Raw genomic sequence first — 24,152 nt, 5'->3', positions numbered from 1 at the left:
CTGTATAAGTAGGGGCATTGCCAGCAGATCGAGGGATGTGATCATTCCCCTCTACTCAGCACTGGTGAGGCCTCATTTGGAGCACTGTGTCCAGTTTTGGGCCCCACACTACAAGAAGGATGTGGAAAAATTGGAAAGTCCAGCAGAGGGCAACAAAAATGCTTAGGGGGCTGGAGCACATGACTTATGAGGAGAGGCTGAGGGAACTGGGATTGTTTAGTCTGCAGAAGAGAAGAATGAGGGGGGATTTGATAGCTGCTTTCAACTACCTGAAAGGGGGTTCCAAAGAGGATGGATCTAGACTGTTCTCAGTGGTAGCAGATGACAGAACAAGGAGTAATGGTCTCAAGTTGCAGAGGGGGAGGTTTAGGTTGGATATTAGGAAAAACTTTTTCACTAGGAAGGTGATGAAGCACTGGAATGGGTTACCTAGGGAGATGGTGGAATCTCCTTCTTAGAAGTTTTTAAGGTCAGGCTTGACAAAGCCCTGGCTGGGATAATTTAGTTGGGAATTGGTCCTGCTTTGAGCAGGGGGTTGGACTAGATGACCTCCTGAGGTCCCTTCCAACCCTTATATTCTATGATTAATAGAATATGGTCAGGGATGCTAATACTGTGGATTTGGCATAGAAATCCTCTAGCATGGTGGAAAATCCTCATCAGAGGGATTCCGTCTCATCGACTCTCATCCTCTCCCACTGCTGGGGTCTCAGAATTTCATGCTGCAAAGCTCCAGCAAAGACTGCCTGGATTAGAGCTTGAAAACAGCTAACTTCAGTTTCTTCTTTTTCCCAGTGTGCCCAACAGCTAGAGTGAGTGACAGGTCATCTCATGACGGCCTCAGCACCCTCTCCTGTAAGGTCAGTGGGTTCTACCCCCGGGACATCACCGTGACCTGGCTGAGAGATGGGGAGAGCAGACAGCAGGTGACCTACTCTGAAGGCATCCTACCCAGTGGGGACGGGACCTACCAGACCTGGGTGACAATGGAGATTGATCCCACGATCAAAGCCCATTATTCATGTCACGTGGAGCATGAAAGCCTGTTAGAGCCACTCTCTGTCCCCTGGGGTAAGGAGTTTGTGTGTGTGTCTGTGTTCCTAGTGGGAGAGGGGGAATCCATTACTCTCAACCCCTGAAAAATTCTCATTTCGATGTATAGGCTGAAGCTGGAATTTCCTCAGGGCCTGTGAGGCCCTGTCCCCTTTGGCCCTGTCCCTCTGCAGTCAAGTTCTAGTGCTAGACTTGGGACCCACAGTGCCTGGGGCTCATGCCTTGCTCTCCAGTTTGCTGCCTCTGGGGCTGTTGGATACATCTCAGCAATACAGTGTCTCTGAAGGGAGAAGATTAACAGTGAGACATTAAGGCCTGAAGGGACCATTCTAATCATCTGATCTGAGCTCCTGCATAGCCCAGGGCAGGGGGGAATCTCACCAGGGACCCCAGCATCCAGTCTGGTCATGTGGGGGCGAACTAGATCTGATCCTTCAGAAGGAGATGCCCATTCCAGATGTAAAGTCTCCAAGGGATGGAGAATTTACCACATCCCAGGGGAAGCTCAAATCTGCCTCTTATTTCTAGACAGAATTGGTCTGGCTTCAGCTTGCAGCCCCTGGTCTCAACTTCATGCACTCGTGGTCCTGCCATGAGTGCAGAGGACGGGACTAGATGACCTCTCGCGGTCCCTTCCAGTCCTATGATCCAGCAGGTTCTCAGAAACATGGCTCTATGGGTCCTTCATTCTTGTCCATGTGGCCAGAGAGATGTTTAATTTTGGGAGCAGCTTGTTTCTGTGTGCAGTGATGCTGGAAGAGAGGGTGTGGCCTTGGAATAGAGCGAGGAGGCAGATTAGAGCCCTTCATCAGCGGGGAGAGTCTCCTATGCCCCTAGTACTTGAAAGTTGGGGAAGAATTTATTACACATGGAGCTGCCTTCCAGGCATCTTTTTGCTTGGTTAATTCAGATGTGGAAAAATGCAGCAGTTGGAAGTGCAAACCATTTCTAAAAGGGCAGCCTGCACTGGAAATCTAGTCAGCAGATGGTTTCACATCATAATCCTGCTACCACGTCCCCTGCCAATTTTTGTGTCATAAACCACATTTCCTTATTCTCTTAGAAAATTTTTTCTTTTTGCTGTATTATTATGTAGATCTTTCAGAAAACAGGCAAAGTTGATTAGTGAAACTGAAAGTGTATACAGAACTTGGGGTTTAACAGGTGTATATAAGCCAAGAACAGTATTAAAATATCTCTATCGTCCCCTCTTCACTTCCTGCCCCCCTCAAAAAACACGCATTGTGTCTGTAACTCCATTCATGGCAGGGAAATCCAGAGCTTTGAGGTCAGTTTCCAGTTTGTCACCAGACTCCCACAATGGGACTGTGCTCCGTTAGTCATGAAAGTCATCATGGTCAAGGGGGGGTTAGGGGCTGGGAGCCAGGACTCCTGGGTTCTGTCCTTGGCTCTCGGAGTTAAGTGGGGGCTAATGGGTTAGAGTAAGGGGGCTGGGAGCCAGATCTCCTGGTTTCTATCCCTGGCTCTAGAAGGGGAGTGGGGTCTCGTAGGTTAGAGCAGGAGGTCTGGGAGCCAGGGCTCCTGGGTTCTGTCTCTGGAAGGGGAGTGGGGTCCTGGTGGGTTAGAGAAGGAGGGGCTGGAAGTCAGGATTCCTGGAGTCTATTCCTGGCTCTTGCACTGACTCACTGTGTGATCTTCAGCAAGTCTCCCCCCTTTCCCATTTAGGGACGATACTGACATCCCTGCTCTCCCATAGTTAGGTTTATGAAGATTGATTAATGCTGTAAAAGTCCTCTATTTTAAGTGCTAAATATTTATTATGAATTGAACTGGTAGAGGGTGGGTCTACTGTCCAGGACTTTCCATGGTGGGGTGCAATGCATGGTAGCTGCATTGGAAGAGGTGGCGGGTTGCAGGACTCAGCCCTTATCTGGGGAGCTGACTGACTGATCCCTGCAATGAGATGAAAGAGGGTTTTAGTGGGGATTTTTCCCCATTGATCATTCTCTCCATTCCATTTTAGAACCAAATAACAGTCTGATTCCCGTTGTGGCTGGAGTTATCACTGCAGTTGTCCTGGTTGGTGTTATAATCGGAGTAGTCGTCTGGAAAAAGAAACGCCCAGGTAAAGAGCCTGGGATGGGGGGATTCCCTGGACTTGGTGGGCCCTGCAAACACCCCTAAGGACAGCAGCAGTACAGGCGCCAGTGTCAGTACAGTGTAACTGCCCCACTGCGGGACTGAGCTAATGACACCCAATGGGAGCTGCTGGAGGGCCAGACCCAGAAACTGGGTGTGGGTTACGGTTTATATGGGGTTAGGTTTTCCAAAGAGCTCAGCAGCCAGTGGGCTGAGATCTTTAGAAACTCTTGTCTCTTTGTGTCTTTCTCTCCTGCTGATCATGAGCACCTGGGACCTTGAGTCCATTACTGAGCGTCAGGGGGCCGTGCTGGGCCAGGGGCCCTGTTTCTGAGCTGCAGACACCGATTGCAGTCGGTTCCTGCCTTGGGAGCTGCATTCACTGACATTTGCCTTTTCTCTGCAGGGAGAAAGGGAGACGGCTACGCTGTAGCTCAGGGTAAGTGACAACAAACCCATCGCCTCTTTTCAAGTGGCCACCTCTGAACAGCCATCAGTATTTCCTTGTTGATTTTAACCTAGAGGCTCTGACAGTTGATCCTTGCTCCCACTCATAGGCCTTGTCTGCACTGAGGGTTTTAGGGAAATCTCCAACTATTGCTCTAGTACCATAGAATCGTAGGACTGGACGGGACCTCGAGAGGACACCCAGTCCAGTTCCCTGCACTCAGGGCAGGACTAGGTATTATCTAGACCATCCCTGACTAGAGGGAGATTCCACAACCTCTCTAGGCAATTTATTTCAGTGCTTAACCACCCTGACAGGATTTTTTAATCTTATGTCCAACCTAAGCCTCACTTGCTGCAGTTTAAGCCCATCGCTTCTTGTCCTGTCCTTGCAGGTTGATGGAAAAAAAATGTTTCCCCTCCTCCTTGTAACAACCTTTTACGTACTTGAAAACTGCTATCACATCTCCCCCTCGCTTTGAAACGTTTTGATGAAAACTGAAACAAAAAAGTTATTTAGCCCTGTTCCCACATTCACATGTTCTATTATTGCCTTTTCTTCCTTAAACTGAGGCAAGATGGGGATAGTGGGTATCTATTAGCCTTATGCTAGGCCGCAGCCTGGGGCTTTCCAGGCTGGAGCTCCCCTGCTCCTCTGCCTTTTCCCAGCCCTGCTTCACTCAGGTACCCTGTCTCCCTCCCATACCCAGTGCTCTGTTATCTGGGGTGCTGCCCCCTGGCAGTAACCCTTCAGTCTTAGGGTCTCCCCTCCTCAGGGAACCCCCAACCCACTATCCCCACCTTGCCTCAGTTTAAGGCTACTGCCAGTCATTGTCTAGCCCCACGTCCTGGGGCAGGCTGCAGGATCAGCCACTCATCACTGGCAAGGAGGGTTTGGACCTGCTGCCTTGGCCTACCCCTGGGCTGCCCTCTGCAACCCCCAGTACCTGTTAGCCCTCTGCTAGGCTGCAGCCTGGGGCTCCCCAGCTCCTCTGCCTTTCCCCAGCCCTGCTCCACTCAGGTACCCTGTCTCTAGCTCCCTGCAGCCAGGCCCATCTCCCTCTACAGCCAGAGAGAGACTGTTTGCTTGAGCTCCTGGCTCAAGCCTTTATAGGGCCAGCTGGGCCCTAATTGGGGCGTGGCCCCAGCTGAGCCTGCTTCCCACTCAGCCTGAGCTGTTCTGCCAGCCCTCTCCCAGGGCTGGTTTTAACCCTGTCAGGGCTGGAGCGGATAACCACCCCGCTACCTACCTGAATTGAAAATTTATACGTTTTATATAGGATCAAAGAGACTGTTGTATTGGGACCAGTTGGCCTTTCCCAACTCTTCTCTATCCCTTGCAGTCTGTCTTTCACCTACTCTCTCTGCTCAGGTTGCTTTCAACGAAAGACAAGTAATTTTCTCCTCTTAATTCGGTTGCCTTGAGTGTTGTCGCTGTCTCCTTTGCCTTGTGTTTTCAAACAACAGGTCTTGGTTTTGTTTTGGTGTTTCTTGTACCTGCCCACATTTTCATCAGCGCCCTTTGGGAGCTCCTCTTCTTAGAGTGGATAAAAATCACAACTTTAAAATTTTTATTTAAATTATGACATTTAAATTTAGGGTTTTTTTGAAAATTTCAATCAAATTTCTTATTTACATATTGCTAGTTCTTCTCTTCCGTTTTATGGTCTCAAATTGTCAGAGTGGATGTTTTCTACTTGTTTGGTTTTTTTTAGTTTCCCAATTGTTAATAAAATTTCAGATTTTATGTAGATTTTTTTCTACTAAGAAGTTTCAGACTTAAAATGCTCATCTGTGCTGAAAAAGACAAGCCCAAGGCCTCATTAATATCCCCTATTATGAGACTGTACAGACACAGAATTGAAAAGCAAGTAGCCTGTGCTCTGCTCCTCCTTTGGAAATCTTTGTAAAGAGCTTTGAGATCTACTAGTGACAAGTGATGTGTAAGAGTTAGATGATTTGCGCCCAGCATCACCATCCAGGATACTGTACTTCCACAAGTAAAGAGCTGAAATGCTTCAACCATCAAGTTTTGCAGTTTGAAGTCAATGGGACTTTTGCCCTAAGCATTCTTGAAAATCCCTCCCTTAGATGGCTAAAGGCAGGCTGAAGAGCCTAACTTCGGGCTCCACTTTTTGAAAACTTTGGCCTATATAAAAAAAATTGCTACTGTAAATTACTGAGAGTTTAAATAACTTTTTTTTATTGTTAAAACAAAATTGTTTCACTGTTGAAGTGACAGATTCTTCTTTGAGTGATTGCTCATATCCATTCCAGTTAGGTGTGCGCGCGCCGCGTGCACGTTCGTCGGAAGACTTTTACCCTAGCAACACTCAGTGGGTCGGCTGGGCGCCCCCTGGAGTGGCGCCACCATGGCCCCGGATATATACCCCAGCCGACCCACCCACTCCTCAGTTCCTTCTTACCGCCCGTGTCGGTCATTGGAACAGTGGAGTGCGGCATAGCAGGTCCCGGTCTCGATCTCGGCACCGAAGTTCTTCGCGGCACTGGTCCCCTGTGCGTAAAAGCACCAGATCGGTGGGGACGTCGGCCCAAGGTCTCTCGGCTCCTCCATGGCCTTCCAGGCATCCATCGGTTTCGTCCCAAGCGGGAAGTTACTACTCTCAGGACCAGGATGCGGATGTGCCGGAGGGCCTGTTTCAGGAAGCCCACCCCCAAGCGCAGGGTGATCAGCAGTGGCCCTTTTGGACACCATGGGCTTACCATCAAGCCCGAAGTGCCCCTTTGGTTCCCTCACGTGCCGCCTCTTCAGAGCACCGGGCCCCAGAGGCCACAGTTAGTCGTCCTCCATCAGCTGGCACTGACGACCAGTTGGCTCCAGTGTCCACCTCACCGGTGCACCTCAAGCAGGAACCTCGGCAGGACCACGAGCAGGTGCACGATACCCTTGCCCCCGGCGTCTCGTCCTCTTCCTCACCGGATGAGGCAGTGGCAGGCGCGTCGTCCTCGAGCCCGCCTCCTATAGACCTTATGGCGCACCAGGACCTCCTCAGGAGAATCACCCTGAATATAAATCTGCAAGTGGAGGAGGTCCCAGAGGTCAAGGATCCTGTCGTCAGCATCCTTACAGATGGCTCTGCCCTTTATTAAAACTGTTCAGGCCAAGGCAGACACATTGTGGCATTCGCCGGCCTCCATTCCGCCGACGGCGAAGGGAGTCGAGTGTAAATATATGGTACCATCCCGGGGGTACAAGTACCTGTATATGCCTCCTCCTCCTTCTTCCCTGGTGGTTCAGTCCGTCAATGAAAAGGAGCGCCATGGACAGCAGGCCCCTGTTCCAAAATCCAAAGAAGCCAGAAGGATGGACCTTCTGGGCCGCAAGGTGTATTCGGCGGGTGCCTTGCAGCTAAGAGTAGCGAATCAGCAAGCTCTGCTGAGTCGTTACAATTATAACACCTGGGCGGAGATGAGCAAATTCCGGGAGTTGCTTCCCCCAGACTCCCGCCAGGAGTTCAAGGCCTTCCTCGAGGGAGGGAAAAAGGTGGCCAGGACCTCCCTGCAGGCCTCCCTAGACGCGGCGGACTCTGCAGCCAGAACCTTGGCGTCCGGTATCGCCATGAGGCGCATCTCCTGGCTGCAGGCTTCCAGCCTTCCGCCTGAGCTTCAATATACCATTCAGGACTTGCCCTTCGAGGGCAAGGGCTTATTCTCGGAGAAGACTGACACCAGACTCCAGAATTTGAAGGACAATAGGGTCACTATGCGGAACCTGGGCATGCATACCCCTGTGACCCAGCGGCGCACTTACCGCCCCCAGCCCTTCCGTCCGTACTCTGTCCTAGACAGAGACAAGATTTCGGCAGACGCTGAGGGCGTGGCGGCCGCAGGCGCTATTCAGGTCCTCAAACCAGTCAAAACCGCGGCTCCTCCAAACCGCAGCCGGGCCCGAAGTCGTCCTTTTGAAGGCGCGCCCGAGGACAGCATGCCACTTTCCATTCGGGATCCTTCACCTCCCTTCTCCGACCGCCTCTTATTTTTTCCCGGCGTGGTCCCACCTGACTTCGGACATCTGGGTCCTGCACACCGTGAAGCAAGGATATCACCTCCAATTTGCTTCAACCCCGCCTTACTGCCCTCCCTCCCAGTCCCTCTTCAGGGACCCCTCTCACGAGCAAATCCTCTTGCAAGAGGTCCAGACGCTTCTCACCATCGGAGCGATAGAGGAGGTGCCCAGGGAGGAATGGGGCAAAGGGTTTTACTCCCGTTACTTCCTGATCCCCGAGTCGAAAGGGGGTCTCAGGCCTATCCTAGACCTACGCGGCCTCAACAATTCCTGATAAAGTTAAAATTCCGGATGGTCTCCCTAGGGACCATTATCCCGTCCTTGGATCCCGGAGACTGGTATGCTGCCCTCGACATGAAGGGCGCTTACTTTCATATAGCCATATTTCCTCCACACAGGAGATACCTCCGCTTTGTAGCGGACCATGGGCATTTCCAATTTGCGGTCCTTCCCTTCGGCCTCTCCGCGGCGCAGGGGCCCCCATTCCAGTCATTCTGGACTACATCTGGCAGCTTAAGCAGCAGGGCCTTGCCGTATCCTCCCTGAAAGTTCACTTGGCGGCCATATCTGCTTTCCATCCTGGAGAGGCTGGTCACTCTGTGTTCTCTCACCCGGTGGTCGCCAGGTTTAGGAAGGGGCTGGAACGCCTCTACCCTCAAGTTCGTCGTCCTGCCCCCACCTGGGACCTCAACCTCGTGTTAAACAAGCTTTTATGGATCCCCCCTTCGAGCCGCTGGCAACCTGCTCTCTGCTGTACCTATCATGGAAGACGTTTTTCTGGTGGCCATTACTTTGGCCAGGCGGGTCTCCGAACTTAGAGCACTCACTGTAGACACCCCTTACGCTGTCTTTCATAAGGACAAAGTTCAGTTGCGGCCACATCCCGCTTTTCTCCCTAAGGTGGTTTCGGCCTTTCATACGAATCAGGACATCTTCCTCCCAGTTTTCTTCCCTAAACCTCATTCCTCCCCGCGGGAGCAGTGGTTACACTCCTTAGATGTTCACAGGGCGCTTGCATTTTATATTGACCGTACAAGGCCCTTCCGTAAATCCCCCCAGCTTTTTGTGGCAGTGGCGGACCGTATGAAAGGCCTCCCCGTCTCAGCACAGAGGATCTCCTCTTGGCTAACGGCGTGCATACGTACATGCTATGACTTGGCCCATGTCCCCGCGGGCCATCTCACTGCCCATTCTACCAGGGCTCAGGCTTCCTCAGCTGCGTTCCTGGTGCACATACCGATCCAGGAGATATGCCATGCAGCGACCTGGTCATCGGTCCACGTGTTTGCTTCGCACTATGCTCTCGTCCAACAGTCTAGAGATGACACGGCCTTTGGCTCGGCGGTTTTGCATTCCGCCATGTCTTTCTCCGACCCCACCGCCTAGGTAAGGCTTGGGAATCACCTAACTGGAATGGATATGAGCAATCACTCGAAGAAGAAAAGACGGTTACTCACCGTTGTAACTGTTGTTCTTCGAGATGTGTTGCTCATATCCATTCCAAACCCACCCTCCTTCCCCACTGTCGGAGTAGCCGGCAAGAAGGAACTGAGGAGTGGGTGGGTCGGCTGGGGTATATATCAGGGGCCATGGTGGCGCCACTCCAGGGGGCGCCCAGCCAACCCACTGAGTGTTGCTAGGGTAAAAATCTTCCGACGAGCGTGCACGCGGCGCGCGCACACCTAACTGGAATGGATATGAGCAACACATCTCTAAGAACAACAGTTATAACGGTGAGTAACCGTCTTTTTTATGCCACTACATGACAAGTTCTTAATAAAAATACACTGAGTCCCTGATGCTGCAAATGCTTACTTAACTTTAAACAACGGGACTGTTTCTGTGAGTAAAGTTATGTATCTGTTCAAGTGTTTGCAGGTTCAGGGAATTAATTTTCAATATTGGGATTTTTGTGTACAGCAATTTTATAAAATGATACCCAGTGGCTGGGGGTACAGGGGCTGCGGGCTCTGGTGTGGGTCTGGGGATGAGGGATTTGGGGTACAGGCCGTCTGCCCTGGGGTTGGGACCAGAGGACTCCCCGCAGTCCTCTCCTTGCTGGCAGCAGCGAGCTCTGGGGGAGGGGGCCCCCTCTCCCCACCAGCAGCATGGGAGCTCCAGGGCTGGGAGAGGGGCCCACAGCATCGCTGTATGCCCCCAACTTACTCCCCTCCCCAGTTCCACCCCACCACCTGCCTCTGTCCTCTCCAGCCCCCTGCTGCGCGGCCCTTTATAGTCTGCTGCGCAGCTTAGAGGGAACTTGGGTTACAATACCATGAAATATCAGATTTTAGTATCTGAATAATGAAATTTACAGTTTTTTAAATCTTATGACTGTGAAATTGACCAAAATGGATCGTGAATTTGGTAGGGTCCCAATTGTGATGCTTCCCACGCAACTCGAACTCTGCCCCAGTAGGTCTGGGAATAGGAACAGGAAGTAGAACAGCACCAGGCCAAACCAAACTTGCCCTTGTCTGTGTGCCCAGCACCACCCCAGATCAGCATTCCTCTTCATACCGTCCACACTGCTCTGTGCAGCACCGTTGATTAAGGCAAGAATTTAACTGATCTTGATTGGCAGGGGGACTGTTCCCTCTAACTTTTTCAATCCCTGTGTGGAAAGAATTTTGCTATGTGCGCCGATATCAAGGTAATTTGAGGATGCGCCCCACCAGTAGACACACAAAACCTAGATTTAATTTTTTTTTTTTAAGTTACCATAGGGATAATTACTCCAGCCAGGACAGGTTAGGCATCTTAGAACTCACTACTCAAAGAATTAAACTTAAGCATAAGAGAAATATTTTTTTAACTGCACAAACCAGTCAAAAGACTAAAATAGCAGCACTTGGAAAGAATAAAATTACAGAGAATATCTGTGCATTGCAGGAAGTACCAAGAAATAACAACAAGAACAACACAAGTATGTGTTGGAGGTGAGTGTGAAAAATAAAGTGCGTGAGAGAGAGCGAAAGTGTGTGTGTGTGTGTGTGTGTGTGTGTGTGTGTGTGTGCAGGGCCAGCCCCACAACAGGCAGGGAGTTCAAATGATGCCCCCTCACTTGGGCCAAAACTTTGAAAGGTCTCAATTCTGCCTTCTTCCTGTTTTACTCCTCTCATGGTACTGCTCTGCTACCCACCCCAATAAAGGAGAACTAACAACTTAAAATGCCTTGTTCAGAATTTTTAAGTAACACGTAACTTTCACACGCCTGAACAGCAAATGTAACTTTTCTTGTCTGCATAGTAAACACTGGCATTTTTAGCTGTTTGAATAATCAAAGTGGTGCTTTCCATGCCTCCTTGGTTGCAAAGATTTGAACTGCTTCCTGCAGGTTCACAGTCTGAGTCACCTCATGCTCTATTGAGATGGTTGCAAGGCCAACCAGCCTCTCCTGTGTCATTGTGGAGCGTAGATGTGTTTTTATTAACTTCAGCTTGGAGAAGCTGCGTTCTCCACTGGCAACTGTTACAGGAAGGGTTAGAAATATGCGCAGAGCAAGAAAAGCATTTGGAAAGAGGGTGGTCATCTTATTTGTGCACATATATTCCAGAACAGCCTTTGGAGTTGATCCTACTGAAATGTATCTTGAAAGGGCTTTCAGTTCATCACCTAAATCACTCGGATCAATATTGTGCATGTCATCATGTGTCTCTAGTGCCCTGCATTGCTAGTGTAGGTCTTCTTCAGGTATAGTGAGGAGTTTTGGAATATCATACAATATCCCAAATATACTGCTGTGGTCCTTGAGCTGCATAAAACGTTCTTCAACTGACTGTATTGCACAATCTAGCATCTGGTTAAAGAATTCAACTTTGAATTGTTGTTTGGGGTCTCTTATGGGCTTATTCCGTGCCTCGTAATCAAAATGTCTTCTTCGGTGACTCTTGTATTCTTGAATGGGTGGGAAAATAGCTTCAGTGTGAAGTTCCTCTGCCAGCTACTGTGCACTCTTCAGAATGTTTTGAAATCCCTCATCTGACTGTTAAGACTGTAGGTATGACTTTGCTTTGTCCAGTTGTTCCATTGCTCCAGATATATCAAGGGCAACACCTTGAAGTTTCTTGCTTACAACATTTATTTCAAACGGTACGTCATGCCACAACACTAAGCCACACAGAAATTTGAAGTTATGTATGTTTCTGGTGATTCCATTTCCCTCTGCCACTGTTCTCCCATGAACAGTTCCTGTCATAGCATTATCCTCCATAATGGCAACTATGGCATCATCTATCTTCCCAGTTTGGTGTTTGATAGGCTTTATCGCCTACGCTCGACTTTCCCATCGTGTGGCACTCAGTGGTTTCAGTGTCAGAAAGGATGTTCCCAGATGTTGCTTCAAAATTTGCCATTGATGAGTTGATGCAGAGAAAAATACATGGATGCTTTGAATTACATTAAAAAATTCAGCAGCCTCACTAGAAGTTTATGCTGCATCACTGACCACCAAGTTCATTGAATGAGACCTGCATGGGACAAATAAAGCCGGAGGGTTTAACTCTCGGATCCGTGTCTGCACTCCTCTGGTCTTTCCTCTCATGTTGGCACCATTATCATAGCCCTGACCTCTCATGTCAGCTATCGCAATTCCTGTATCTTCCAGCTTTTTAAGAAGCACATTTATCATACTAGCTCCTGTAGTATCATCAATGTCAATACATTCTAGAAAATGCTCTCTGACAGTCACCATTGCAGGGACATTTTCACTAGGTTCTGTTGTTGTTACAAAATGCACCATTAAAGTCATTTTTTCCATATGGCTGATGTCAGGTGTGCAGTCCAGAATAATAGAGTAATATCTTGCTGACTTCAGATCTGCCACAATCTTCTGTTTGACTTTTGTTGCCAGTAACTGTATGATCTCATTTTGAATTGTTTTTCCAAGGTCGTGGTGTGCGTACATTTCGTGGGTGGTGACTCTTCTTAGATGCTCCTGGAGTACAGCATCAAACTCCGTCATCAGCTCCGCAGTTTTAAGGAAGTTTCTATTGTTTGGCACATGCAGCTGATCTGAAGTGCCACGCAGTGCTAGGTTTTGGGTAGCAAGCATTCTCACAATGGCAATGAGTCTTTTAGGAACATTTTGCCAGTAAAGAGACTCTGATGCAATCTTCTCTTCATGCTGATCATCTATGGTGGCTTTAACCTTAGTCTCATCTCAAGCTCTTTCCTCCTATGCAATGCTCTCTGGTGATTTGCTGCCTTCTCATGGCATGCCAGATTTCTAGCCAGATTTTTCCAGTCCTTTGTTCCTGTAGAACCCAGTGTGTCTGGGACATTAGACTGGAAGAGTTTGCTACAAAAACAGTATGCAGCATTCTGGGGTTTTGAGTACCTAAGCCATGGCCTCTCCACTTTGTCACCATTGGGGATTTCATGCCAGGATGGAAACTTCTGTTTTCATTGTCTTTGGGAAACATGAAGTTTCACTTGCTGTGGCCCATACAGTACAAGGAAGTCCTTCAAACTACTGCTCAAGTGGGTCCACAGTCCTGGCTCATCTAGACTTAAGGAACTAAACTCAGCAGCAGCTGTTTCTTGCGCCTCCACCACACTCTTCTCTGATCTGCACGTTTCTTCAGGAATGTGCTTGGTTACATCCATTTGAGATGGCGATATGGATGCTGCAGTAGCTGCCAGGTCACCTGCACTCTGACTAACTGGAAGATCAGGCATCTCCTCACCACTCACATCCTCATTGGGGCCGGAAGGCTCAGCGTGAACATTTGTGTCTGTGTATCTCAGGAGAGCTCCTTCCTGCTTAGATAGAAAAGCTTCCTTTGCTTTCTTTCTTTTTCTGAATGCTGCTCCAGAGGGGCGTTTTCTTCTTTCACTCATGACTGCTGTTCTGTGCCAGCTAGAGTGGCTCTCAACACTCACTTGAAGGGGACAAATAAGCAGGCTGGTAGCAGGGCCTGAGTGAGGGAAGATATCAGCATCTTAAGGGCCTAACTGGCTCCTACTACTTCAGTTGACTGTCTGTTCTCCTCAAGTGGGTTCAGGGAAGCAGCAGGAAACCGGAAGTTCCCTGACAAGCTGGTGTGAATCAGTCCAGGCTCCTGGGGGTGCTAGAGAGGTACATAAGAGGCGCCTCCTCCTCTCTCTCCCTGCAGCTCCTGCTGCTTTCTGTCATTCCCTCTCACCTTTTCTCCTGCCTGCCTGTTATGTCTCTTGTGCCCTCCTTCCTCCAGCACAGCACTCCACCATCTCTGTGCATCTCGCGCAGAGAGAATACATATGACCAGCAGCAGACACAATTTTCTACACTCTGGGTCCTCGTGGCGCCCCCTTCCCCTCCCCCAGTCTGGCAGCTTAGGTGGCTGCCTCAGTTCACCTCATGATAAAGCCAGGCGTGTGTGTGTGTGTGTGTGAGAGAGAGACAGAGAGAGATCATGTGCATATGTGCTGGCTGCTGGGGAAGTCTATGAGACCGTGCGCTGTCTCTTTAAGGCACTCACACCAGAAGGCTCAGACCGTAGCAGCTGAGCTCTCCAGCTCCTGGGCTCTGTTCCCCTCACCCCTGCACTGCAGAGATGGGGCATATGGGAGGGAGAAACCCTGACATCAGCGCCACCCCCTCCTCCCCGCTCTGCACAGCCAGGAGGAGGGTCCCTGGAGCAGCTGGCCAGGGGCCCCAAGACAAAGGGAAGGAGCAATGTGACTGCAGAGCAGCTGGGGGAGGGACACCTGAACACATGCCACCATACGCGGCTCTGCTAGTTAAATGTGCGGCATTTGATTCACTCCTGGGTGGCTGAGTGACCACACAGCTTAGAGGGCACTCAGGGTGAGGGTGACGTCTATGGTGTGCTTGAAGGACCCCTCTGGGCACAGACTGAAGGGGGCAGAGTTGAGGTTGTTTAGCAGGGGTATCTGTGGAACTCCTTGCTAGAGGATGTTGTGAAGGCAATGACTATAACGGTTAAAAAAAGAACAAGATAAATTCATGGAGGAAAGGTCAATCAATGGCTATTAGCCAGGATGGGCAGGGATAGTTTGATGATTACCTGTTCTGTTCATTCCCTCTGAGCCACCTGGCACTGGCCATTGTCAGAAGACAGGGTACAGAGCTAGATGGACCTTCTGTCTGACTCAGTACGGCCATTCTTATCTATCCTTAGCCCAGCATCTCCTACTTTGCTAGCCGTTGAATGTTGAGTATTCGGTGCTCCCATTCTGAAGAGGCGTGAGAAGCACAAAGCAGTGCTGACCCCCTACAATGGTAACGTTTTTAGCATGTGAATAATGGAAATCCAGGGCAGCTGCACTGTAGTCTGATCTGTGCACCAACCATCTCACTGCTAGGGAAGAGTAAGGTGATGACTGTTCCCTTGGGCTAAGAGTCCCCGTATCTGCCAACTACGCTGAAACCTGCCTTGTGAGAGATGCTAATATACTCTCTCTTCTCCTCCTCCTCTGCACAGCAAATGACCAGGGATCTAGTGGCTCTGACGTGGCTGCCAAGGGTAAGTGAGGGGGGGCTCTAGCCTAGGGGTTCACTGCTCTGACTCTGGCCTCTGGAGAGAGACACCTCGTCCAAGTCATTGGACCCTGAGTCTCACTGGACCATCCCCTCTAGCAAACCAGCCCCAAGGAGCAGAACAGGGATGTTCTGGATCCCTTATTTCCCTTTTATTCACACTGGGGGGGCAGGAACAGGTTTGCAGCCAAATCCCCCTTGTTTTCTCTGAGATTAATTTAGGTGTGAAAGACTCTAGTGAGAGGGATTTCTCTGTGGCTGCTGAGACAGCATTGGTTGAGGTTTGTAATGATAAATCCAGTTGCTTCAGAGAACAGTCTCCAGTGAAACTGTATGGAGGAAGCAGAAGGGATTGAGCCCAGCATTTTAGGGTATGTCTACACTACGAAATTTGGTCAAATTTATAGAAGTCAGTTTTTTAGCAATAATTTTTATACAGTCGATTGTGTGTGTCCCCACACAAAATGTTCTAAGTGTATTAAGTCGGCGGACTGTGTCCACAGTACCGAGGCTAGCATCGACTTCCGGAGCGTTGCACTGCGGGTAGCTATCCCACAGTTCCCGCAGTCTCCACTGCCCATTGGAATTCTGGGTTGAGATCCCAATGCCTCTTGGGGCAAAAACAGTGTCACGGGTGGTTCTGGGTACATGTCATCAGGCCCCCCTCTCCCTCCTTCCGTGAAAGCAACAGCAGACAATTGTTTCGCGCCTTTTTTCCTGGGTTACCTGTGCAGACGCCATACCACGGCAAGCATGGAGCCCGCTCAGCTCACCGTCACTGTATGTCTCCTGGGTGCTGACAGAACTGGGACTGCATTGCTACACAGCAGCAGCTCATTGCCTTTTGGCAGCAGAAGGTGCATTACGACTGGTAGCCATCGTCGTCGTACTCCTGGGTGCTCTTTTAGCCGACCTTGGTGAGGTCGGTCAGGGGCTCCTGGGCAGACATGGGAGTGACTCAGCCAGGTCATTCTCTTTTTAAGTTTTGTCTCCTGGAGACTCAGTTCTGCCAGCAGTCATACTGCACCGTCTTCTGGCAAGCACCCAGGAGATGATGATGGCTAGCAGTTGTACTGCATCGTCTGATGCCAGCCTAAGATGTATAAGATAGATGGAGTGCATCAGAACAAGAAATAGACCAAATTTGATTTGTATTCATTTGCTCCTCCCTCCCTCCATGAAATAAACGGCCTGCTAAACCCAGCGTTTTGAGTTCAATCCTTGAAGGGGCCATTCTGTGTGACAGTTGTTTGTGTTTCTTCTTGATGCAAAGCCACCCCCTTTGTTGATTTTAATTCCGTGTAAGCCATGTCGTCGGTTGCCCCTCCCTCCGTCAGCGCAACATCAGACAATCGTTTCACGCCTTTTTTCAGCGCAGACACCATAGCACTGGGAACATGGAGCCCGCTCAGATCACTGCGGCAGTTATAAGCACTGTAAACACCACGCACTGTAAATATCCTGCAGTATATGCAGAACCAGAACCTGCAAAAGCAAAACCAGGTGAGGAGGCGACAGCAGCGCGGTGACGAGAGTGATGAGGACATGGACATAGACTTCTCACAAAGTACGGGCCCCGGCAATGTGCACATCATGGTATTAATGGGGCAGGTTCATGCTGTGGAATGCCGATTCTGGGCCCAGGAAACAAGCACAGACTGGTGGTACCGCATAGTGTTGCAGGTGTGGGACGATTCACAGTGGCTGTGAAACTTTCGCATGCGTAAGGGCACTTTCACGGAACTTTGTGACTTGCTTTCCCCTGCCCTGAAGCGCCAGACTACCAAGATGAGAGCAGCCTTCATAGTTCAGAAGCGAGTGGCGACAGCCCTCTGGAAGCTTGCAACGCCAGACAGTTACTGGTCAGTTGGGCATCAGTTTGGAGTGGGCAAATCTACTGAGGGGGCTGCTGTGATCCAGGTAGCCAACGCAATCAAAGAGCTGCTGCTATCAAGGGTAATGACTCTGGGAAATGCGCAGGTCATAGTGGATGGCTTTGCTGCAATGGGATTCCCTTACTGTGGTGGGGCGATAGACGGTACCCATATCCCTATCTTGGGACCGGAGCACCAAGCCAGCGAGTACATACATCGAAAGGGTACTTTTCAATGGTGCTGCAAGCCCTGGTGGATCACAAGGGATGTTTCACCAACATCAACGTGGGATGGCCGGGAAAGGTACATGACGCTCGCATCTTCAGGAACTCTGGTCTGTTTCAAAAGCTGCAGGGAGGGACTTTTTCCCAGACCAGAAAATAACCATTGGGGATGTTGAAATGCGTATAGTTATCCTTGGGGACCCAGCCTACCCCTTAATGCCATGGCTCATGAAGCCATACACAGGCAGCCTGGACAGTAGTCAGGAGCTGTTCAACTATAGGCTGAGCAAGTGCAGAATGGTAGTAGAATGTGCATTTGGACATTTAAAAGCTCGCTGGCGCAGTTTACTGACTTGGATAGACCTCTGCCAAACCAATATTCCCATTGTTATTACTGCTTGCTGTGTGCTCCACAATATCTGTGAGAGTAAGGGGGAGACGTTTATGGCAGGGTGGGAGGCTGAGGCAAATCGCCTGGCCGCTGATTACGCACAGCCAGACACCAGCGTGGTAGAAGAGTACAGGAGGTTACGGTGCGCATTAGAGAAGCTTCGAAAACCAGTTTCAGACTGGCCAGGCTACACTGTGAAAGTTCTGTTTTTCTCCTTGATGGAAACCCCCCCCCCCCGGGTTCACTCTACTTCCCTGTAAGCTAACCACCCTCCCCTCCTCCCTTCCATCAGCGCTTGCAGAGGCAATAAAGTCATTGTTGCTTCACATTCTTGCATTCTTTATTAATTCATCACACAAATAGGGGGATAACTGCCAAGGTAGCCTGGGAGGGGTGGGGGAGGAGGAAGGAAGGACAAGGCCACGCTGCACTTTAAAACTTAAAAACTTTAAAACTTATTGAATGCCAGCCTTCTGTTGCTTGGGCAATCCTCTGGGGTGGAGTGGCTGGGTGGCCGGAGGCCCCCCCACCGCGTTCTTGGGCATCTGGGTGAGGAGGCTATGGAACTTGGGGAGAAGGGCTGTTGGTTACACAGGGGTTGTAGCGGCGGTCTGTGCTCCTGCTGCCTTTCCTGCAGCTCAACCATACGCTGGAGCATATGAGTTTGATCTTCCAGCAGCCTGAGCATTGACTCCTGCCTTCTGTTAGCAAGCTGATGCCACCAATCATCTTCAACCCACCACTTACTCTCTTCAGCCCGCCACCTCTCCTTGTGTTCATATTGTGCTTTCCTGCACTCTGACATTGTCTGCCTCCATGCATTCTGCTGTGCTCTATCAGTGTGGGAGGACAGCATGAGCTCAGAGAACATTTCATCCCGAGTGTGGTTTTTTTTTGCCTTCTAATCTTCGCTAGCCTCTGGGAAGGAGAAACATTTACAGCTGGTGGAGGGAAAAAAAGGGAGCGTGGTAGTTAAAAAGACACATTTTATAGAACAATGGGTACATTCTTTCACGGTAAACCTTGCTGTTAACATTACATAGCATGTGTGCTTTCATTACAAGGTCGCATTTTGCCTCTTATTGAGGAAGGGTCTGCTGGTTTGGTGTGAGAGATCACTCATGCAGGGCCAGGCAACAGAATTCGGCTTGCAGGCAGCCATGGTAAGCCACAGTCTTTTGGCTTCTTTAACCTTCATAACATGTGGGAATGGTTTCAAAGAGCAGCGTCCTCATTTCCCATACCAAGCAGCCGTTGGGTTGGCCGTTTAACATGGGTTGGCAGTTTAAAAGGAGGGGCTGTGGTTTCCGGGTTAACGTGCAGCACAAACCCAACTAACCCTCCCCTTCCCCCCCTCAATTCTCTGGGATGATGGCTTCACCTCCTTGCCCCACTGCGGGGCTGACTCATAGACTTTAAGGTCAGAAGGGACCATTATGATCATCTAGTCTGACCTCCTGCACAATGCAGGCCACAGAATCTCTCCCACCCACTCCTGTAACAAACCCCTAACCTGTGTCTGAGCTATTGAAGTCCCCAAATTGCGGTTTGAAGATCTCAAGCTGCAGAGAATCCTCCAGCAAGTGACCCGGGCCCCATGCTGCAGAGGAAGGCGAAAAACCTCCAGGGCCTCTGCCAATCTGCCCTGGAGGAAAATTCCTTCCCGATCCCAAATATGGCAATCAGTTAAACCCTGAGCATGTGGGCAAGACTCACCAGCCAGCACCCAGGAAAGAATTCTCTGTAGTAACTCAGATCCCATCCCATCTAACATCCCATCACAGACCGACCACTGGGCATATTTACCTGTTGATAATCAAAGATCAATTGCTAAATTAATTGCCAAAATTAGGCTATCCCATCATACCATCCCCTCTATATACTTATCAAGCTTAGTCTTAAAGCCAGATATGTCTTTTGCCCCCACTACTCCCCTTGGAAGGCTGTTCCAGAACTTCATTCCTCTAATGGTTAGAAACCTTCATCTAATTTCAAGTCTAAACTTCCTAGTGTCCAGTTTAAATCCATTTGTTCTTGTGTCCACATTGGTACTAAGCTTAAATAATTCCTCTCCCTCCCTGATATTAATCCCTCTGATATATTTATAAAGAGCCATCATATCCCCCCTCAACCTTCTTTTGGTTAGGCTAAACAAGCCAAGCTCTTTGAGTCTCCTTTCATAAGACAGGTTTTCCATTCTTCGAATCATCCTAGTAGCCCGTCTCTGAACCTGTTCCAGTTTGAATTCATCCTAACGGCGGGGAACATTTCTGTTCAGCCACAGACAAACAGCCGAGCAGGAACAGGCACCTCTGAATGTCCGCTTAATAAAACCACCCTATTTCAACATGAACGATATCACTCTCCTGAGGATAACACAGAGAGATAAAGAACAGATGTTGTTTGAATGCCAGCAAACACTGGGACCATATGCTGCAATACTTTGTTCTGCAATGATTCTCGACTACATGCTACTGTCCTGGCGTGGTAAAGTGGTAGGACAGAATAAGGCTGCCCTCCCTAGAAACCTTTTGCAAAGAATTTGGAAGTACATCCAGGAGAGCTTTATGGAGATGTCCCTGGAGGATTTCCACTTCATCCCCAGACACGTTAACAGACTTTTCCAGTAGCTGTACTGGCTGCGAATGCCAGGGCAAATTAATCATTAAACATGCTTGCTTTTAAACCATGTCTAATATTTACAAAGGTACACTCATAAGAGGTCCCTTCTCTGCCTTCAGGGTCCGGGAGCCCGCCTTGGGTGGGTTTAGGGGTTACTGGCTCCAAGCCCAGGGTGAGAAACAGATCCTGGCTGTTGGGGAAACCAGTTTTTCCACTTCCTTGCTGTGAGCTATCTTCAACCTCCTCCTCCTCATCTTCCTCGTCCCCAAAACCCGCTTCCATGTTGTGTCCTACTCCATTGACGGAGTCAAAGCACAGGGTTGGGGTACTGGTAGCTGCACCCCCTAGAATGGCATGCAGCTCATCATAGAAGTGGCATGTTTGGGGCTTTGACCCAGAGCGGCCGTTTGCCTCTGTTTTTTTGGTAGGCTTGCCTGAGCTCCTTAATTTTCATGTGGCACTGATGCGAGTCCCTCTTATAGCCTCTGTCCTTCATGCCCTTGGAGATGTTTTCAAATGTTTTGGCATTTCGTTTACTGGAACGGAGTTCAGCTAGCACGGATTCATCTCCCCATACAGCGATCAGATCCCATACCTCCCGTTTGGTCCATGCTGGAGCTCTTTTGCAATTCTGGGACTCCATGGTCACCTCTGCTGATGAGCTTGCCACGCTGGCCAAACAGGAAATGAAAATCAAAAGTTTGCGGGACTTTTCCTGTCTACCTGGCCAGTGCATCTGAGTTGAGAGCGCTGTCCAGAGCGGTCACAATGGAGCACTCTGGGATAGCTCCCAGAGGTCAATACCATCGAATTGCGTCCACACTACCCCAAATTCGACCCGGCAAGGCCGATTTCAGCGCTAATCCCCTTGTCGGGGGTAGAGTAAAGAAATCGATTTTAAGAGCCGTTTAAGTCGAAAAAAAGGGCTTCATCGTGTGGACGGGTGCAGAGTTAAATTGAGGTAACGCTGCTAAAATCGTAGTGTAGACCAGGCCTTAGGCTCCAGGAACAGACTTGGGTGAAAACTTTGTCAGCAGGGTTAGAGATTTTGTCCACTGAACACTGCAGCCACTCGGGTGACCGTACCACAGCAGTGTGCACTGTCATTGCAAAACATTATGACAGGTTCCCCTTAATAAACATTGCCTGTGTTTAATTTCTGCAGCTTAACAGAGCCTGTTGGAGTCTGTGCCACAACCTGAGGGGATCCCAGAGAGGAAGATTGATGAGCTCTGCTCTGTCTCCCTAGAAGAACCAACCAACCTCTCCCTAGCTTTTGCCTGGCACTTGGAGCGTCCTGCGTGGGATTTCTAGGCTCATCTCTCTGCTCACTGGACCACTTTTTACTTTGCAGATGTAATAGTTTTCTGTAATCATGTTTTATTTGCAGAAAATAATTTCCAAAAATTTAATGGATAAAAACCCCTTTAGTAAGAGTTTAATATTTGCTATCTTTAGTGTGTGCACTCAGTGCTCTGTGCTGTGCTGTTTGCACACCCTGTACCATATGCTAGATATGTGAGCAGTAACTGCTTGTGTTTATATGGTGGGGGATGTATTTTTTTTCTGTAGAATTTCATGATTATAAGATGGTAAATGCCCTTGTATACTCACAGCTGGTAGCGCTGTTGCCATCATCAGCTGAGGACATCTGTTGGACAGGAATAAGTGTCTGCAATTAGTTTATAAGTGCCTCTGTCCTTTTCACCATTCACAGAGCCATAGAAATGGTGGGCTAGAAGGGACCTCAAGAGGTCATCAAGTCCCGCCCATGATCTCGGGCAGCACCAAGTAAACCTAGACCATCCCTGACAGGTGTTTGTCCAACCTGTTCTTAAAAGCCTCCAGTGATGGGGATTCCACAGCCTCTCTAGGCAACCTGAAGTGGAGCATTTTTCTAACATTGCATATATATACTGTGTATGCCTTAGTTTTCCCCATGTGCTGCATGTCTAGCCAAGGTGGGAGGGGGCGTCTATTGTTGCAGGGAACGAGGTGTGACCCAGTCCAGCAGCCTGAACCCCAGACCGTGGCCTGAACACTTTGTAACTTAGCGACTGATGACCCAAAGGCCCATCCCAACTTGGAGCCAGCCAGTTTTGGGCAGCAGAGAGAACAAAGAGCTGAAGAGAGAGTCTTTGCCTAGGAAAGAAGACAAAGGATGGAGGTGGGGCCTTGGAGGTGACACAGGGTGGGCCGCAGAAAGGAGGAGTCACTTCTGGGCTGGGAACAAAGAGCGGCCTGAGCCCACCTGGACGGGGACAGACCCAGATGGACGCCCCTGAGAACGTCTTGTGCTGTGCTCCAGACGTACAATAAACACTTCTGTGTTGCACTGGCTGAGAATCACTGCAGGCTAGAGCGAGGCAGGCCTGCTGGAGGCTTAGATGTGCAGTACTGGGAGGTGGAGGAGAAGCCTACAGCTTAAACCCCGAGCAAAGAGTGTGACCTTACGTAGGGTCAGTACTCTAAAGGGCGGTTCCTTCCAGGGACCATATGGAGCCAAGAGAGCACTGGCCTGAGAGTCTGTGACAACCTGTTCCACAGTGAACTGTCCTTATAGCTAGAAAGTTTTTCCTAATGTCTAACCTAAATTCCCCCTTCTCCTACTATCAGTGCAATTGGAGAACAATTGATCACCATCCTCTTCATAGCAGCCCTTAATGCAGGGGTAGTTAATTATTTTTTGTCAAGGTCCAAATTTCTTGGTCCAGATATAGTCACGGTCCAGAATCAAGAGAAACATTTTTCACACCACAAGTGCCCCTGTTCAATGAACACATACACTGCTGTGAAATATACCCAGGGCCTATATTGTTTATATTTTAGTGCATTAAATGAAAAATAAAACCAAATCCTTGTACAGCCTAAAATAACCTCTAAGAAAGATGTAATTTATCTGAAACTTTGAGAAAGTATTTAGAAAAATGTCAAATACATGCAAATATTAGCATAAAACTGTTGCCTGAAAGTATTTTTAAAGTTTTGTATGAGTTTTATCAAATACAATTATTGTAGGCATATCTGCATATAGTAGATAAACATATTCAAAACTTTTTCAGCCTTTTGTGGTTTATTTACCATAAGTATCAGAGTTTGAAAGAAACATTTAGTACACCTGAACACTCTATCTTTTATGATTCAAGCCTTTCCAATAACAAATACACACCCACCACAACTCCCAGATCCTTGTCAGCAGTGCTGCTGCCAAGCCAGTTTTCCTCATTCTGTATTTATGCATTTGGTTTTTCTTCCCTATGCGGCGCACCTCACATTTGTCTTTATTGAATTTCATTTTGTTGTCTGTTGCACAGTTCTCCAGTTTATCAAGATCCTTCTGAATTGTAGGTCTATCTTCCAAAGTATTGGCTACCTCCTCCCACCCCCAACCCCCAGCAACTTGTGTCATCTGCAGCATTGATAAGTATGCTTTCTATACCTACAACCAGGTCGTTAATAAAGATGTTAAACACAGGACCCAGAACAGATCCCTGTGGAACCCTACTTAAGACCCAGGGCCACCCAGAGTATTCAGGGGGCCTGGGGCAAAGCAGGGGAGCCTGCAGTGGCGGCAGCAGGTCCTTCACTCGCTCCGCGTCTTCGGCAGCACTGAAGGACCCGCTGCCGAAATGCCGTCGAAGACCCGGAGCGGCCAAAGACCCGGACCACCGCCGGGTGAGTAAACAGGTTTTTCACCATTCACAGAGCCATAGAAATGCTGGGCTAGAAGGGACCTCAAGAGGTCATCAAGTCCCGCCCGTGATCTCGGGCAGCACCAAGTAAACCTAGACCATCCCTGACAGGTGTTTGTCCAACCTGTTCTTAAAAGCCTCCAATGACGGGGATTCCACAGCCTCTCTAGGCAACCTGAAGTGGAGCATTTTTCTAACGTTGCATATGTATACTGTGTGTGCCTTAGTTTCCCCCATGT

The 24,152-nt window shown here is 49.2% G+C and overlaps 1 protein-coding gene across 1 annotated transcript in view; it reads left to right on the top strand.

Annotated features, from left to right (window-relative positions):
- Window positions 1–23,277, top strand: part of LOC123372402 (class I histocompatibility antigen, F10 alpha chain-like) — a 54,626-nt gene extending 31,349 nt beyond the window's left edge. The window contains exons 4-8 of the mRNA XM_045020465.1: window positions 796–1,071; window positions 3,038–3,139; window positions 3,560–3,592; window positions 15,055–15,096; window positions 21,387–23,277. Coding sequence (XP_044876400.1) covers window positions 796–1,071; window positions 3,038–3,139; window positions 3,560–3,592; window positions 15,055–15,096; window positions 21,387–21,391 — 458 coding nt within the window. The 3' untranslated portion in view covers window positions 21,392–23,277. The remainder of the gene's footprint in view (window positions 1–795; window positions 1,072–3,037; window positions 3,140–3,559; window positions 3,593–15,054; window positions 15,097–21,386) is intronic.
- The last annotated feature ends 875 nt before the right edge of the window (window positions 23,278–24,152 follow it).

Source organism: Mauremys mutica, chromosome 6 (genome assembly GCF_020497125.1).
Source record: "Mauremys mutica isolate MM-2020 ecotype Southern chromosome 6, ASM2049712v1, whole genome shotgun sequence".
Taxonomy (NCBI): domain Eukaryota; kingdom Metazoa; phylum Chordata; order Testudines; family Geoemydidae; genus Mauremys; species Mauremys mutica.
The sequence above is the reverse complement of the archived record's forward strand: the minus strand, read 5'-3'. Positions and strand labels throughout refer to the sequence as shown.